Source organism: Micromys minutus (genome assembly GCF_963924665.1).
Source record: "Micromys minutus genome assembly, chromosome: 2".
Classification (NCBI taxonomy): domain Eukaryota; kingdom Metazoa; phylum Chordata; class Mammalia; order Rodentia; family Muridae; genus Micromys; species Micromys minutus.
In genome coordinates this window covers 83,157,068-83,159,642 of record NC_137971.1, presented here as the reverse complement: position 1 = coordinate 83,159,642, position 2,575 = coordinate 83,157,068, and the positions used below count along the sequence as shown (strand labels likewise).

Below are 2,575 nucleotides of genomic sequence, written 5' to 3'. Positions count from 1 at the left end.
AGCTGCTACTTAGGTTAATTTAAACAAAATGTAAATCAGTTTTCCAGGCTATACTGGCCATGTTTTAGATGAACATGAATGTAACTAGTATTACAGGCATCACAGAACATGAAATATTTCCTTATTGTATAATATTTTGTTGTGTATCTCTGTTGTAAATACCACAGGGTCTGTATTTTGCACCCCTGTAGTATATTGTATTTTTCATACTTTGAATTCCTCAAAGTTATCATGAATTAATGTCAAAATTTGTGGGTTCCATGAAGATAAGAACCATGTCTGTGCAAGAGGAGATAAATAATTATTTGTGATGCACGCCAATAAAGATCTGTGAATACTGCATGAATACTATATTTCTACTCCTTGCAGTTTGGAGTTCAGAATATAGATATACTCTATGAGTTTATGTAATGACAACTTCTCAGACCACTTTCTGACCCATTTCCTAAGTATTTCATTGGACTTACTGAAAAGAAGGGGAGAGTAATAACCGGCAAATGTAAATTTGGAGGCATAGTACTCTGGAATTTAAAACAGTGTCCAAAATATTGACTGGTCATGGATTAAAATTTTTTTTTCTTGTGTATCTTTTACAAACTCCTGTCAATAAAACCATTTGGGTATGCATCGTGACAAAATACTCGGGACTTATTTTGGATTTTTGTTTTGTTTTGTTTTCTTAAATTACTTATTAGTGTGTAGGTGTGTGTACACGTGTGCAAGTACTGGCTCGGCCAAGGGCATTGAACCGTCCTGGAATTGGACTTATAGGTGGTTGTGAGCTGTTGTAAAAATCCCAACCCAAATAAGCCCGTGCAATGAAAACACAACTCCATTAATATGAATACAAGCTGCGCCTAGATTGGGCAGATTCACCACGACACTACTCTATCCCCCAGCTATGAGATCCCTTGTCACTTGCTTCTCCAGGTCACATACTTCAGCACCATTTTCCCTCCTCCTCCTCCTCCTCCTTCTCTTGGGGAAGCAGAATTAACATCAAATACAAACAGCACCTGGGAAATCCACAACTGTAAGCCCCCTGATGTGGGTCCTGGGAACCAAACCCAAGTCATTTGAGGCAGCAGTATGCGCTTCTTTAAAAAAAATTATTTATTTATGTATTTATTCATTTATTTATTTATTTATTTATTTATTTATTTATTTATTTATTTATTTGTTGTATGTGAGTACACTGTAGCTGTCTTCAGACACACCAGAAGAGGGCATCTGATCCCTTTACAGATGGTTGTGAGCCACCATGTGGTTCCTGGGAATTGAACTCAGGACCTCTAGGAAGAGCAGTGAGTGTTCCTAACCACTGAGCCATCTCTCCACTCCCCAGCAGTATGCGCTCAGAACATGTGAGTCAGCCCTCCAACACTGAGACCAAGTTTGAACAAGTAAGAAACACTACTTATTTGATTCGTGATCACTGAAGCTTTATTTCTATTTAAGGAGAGCAGTGGAAACGTGTACTACTTTAAAAAGAAGAACATACTGAAATGGAATCAATGAAAGAGACTTTAAATGAGCCAAAGTGGAATCAAAAAAATCCCAATTTTCATTACAGTAGAAGTGTTAGCACTTAGTGACCTTCATGGAGCCTGGAACGGCAGCAGCACGTGCCAGTGCCCTGCACTGTGTAGAATAAGTCAGCGTTTCCTAAGGTTTAGCCTTGACTAACACATCCACATCAGCTTTGTCCCCCTCTCCAAGACTTTTTGGATTGCCGTCGACAAGGACATTTTCCTCCTTCTTGGTGGGCCTCTGGTAACCGCCTTCTCTGGCAGCCATTTGGACTCCGAGACTAACAAAACTGTGCACATCTTGCAGCTTCTTCCTCAGCCACTGCATCCTCTCCACGGAGGCCAGGTGTTTGCCCAGGTTGTGCATAAGCTGTATTTCACTGACGGCTCTCTTCCTAGAGAGAGCAGAAAGAGAGGACCACTCCATTAGCTGCCCACATCCGCGCGATTAAAACCTACTACAGGACCTCAAGTGCAGCTTCCCTGGGCACAACGGGCTGCAGCACTTACTTAACAGGTTTCCCATCTGCTTGGGTGAGAAGACAGATCACCAGCGTGATGATCATCACTTTAGCCACGGCGCTTGCGGACATCATCTTTACTAAAAGGAGACACATTGAGATATTTTAAGACACCGTCAGTGTTCTAAAGTAGGTAAAACACAGTCCCAGTGGTTGTTATTCATAACCACTGAAGCAAGCAGTCATTAGCTGATGTCAACGTAATTAGTCGACCTATTTCTCACGAGCCTTTGGAATCTTTATACATTAGCAATGTAACACGTACACATACCTTAGAGAAGCTGGATACATGGCGTTCTTAGGTTTCTTGTACAAATCTTAACATTTGATATTTAAAACATGTTGGATGAAGAACAGCTTTGATGATTCCCTCTCTCATATCTACGTTGGCTGTATCTACGTGCTTATAATAGCCTTGAAGTCCACTAAGCTCCCAATTAGGTAAACACTAACTACTTAGTGAGCAGACACTGTCTCCATGACTAAACCTGTTTTCAGATGCTAGCACAGCAGCCACAAACGCCA

General features: G+C 40.8%; 1 protein-coding gene across 1 annotated transcript; it reads right to left on the bottom strand.

Moving 5' to 3' along the window:
- Positions 1 to 1,665: 1,665 nt before the first annotated feature.
- On the bottom strand, positions 1,666 to 2,125 carry PTH (parathyroid hormone; the record flags this gene model as incomplete). Its single annotated transcript, XM_080913017.1, has 2 exons — positions 1,666 to 1,924; positions 2,040 to 2,125. 2 exons carry the CDS (start codon positions 2,123 to 2,125, stop codon positions 1,666 to 1,668), a joined length of 345 nt encoding a protein of 114 aa, XP_080769143.1.
- Between the last annotated feature and the right edge of the window lie 450 nt (positions 2,126 to 2,575).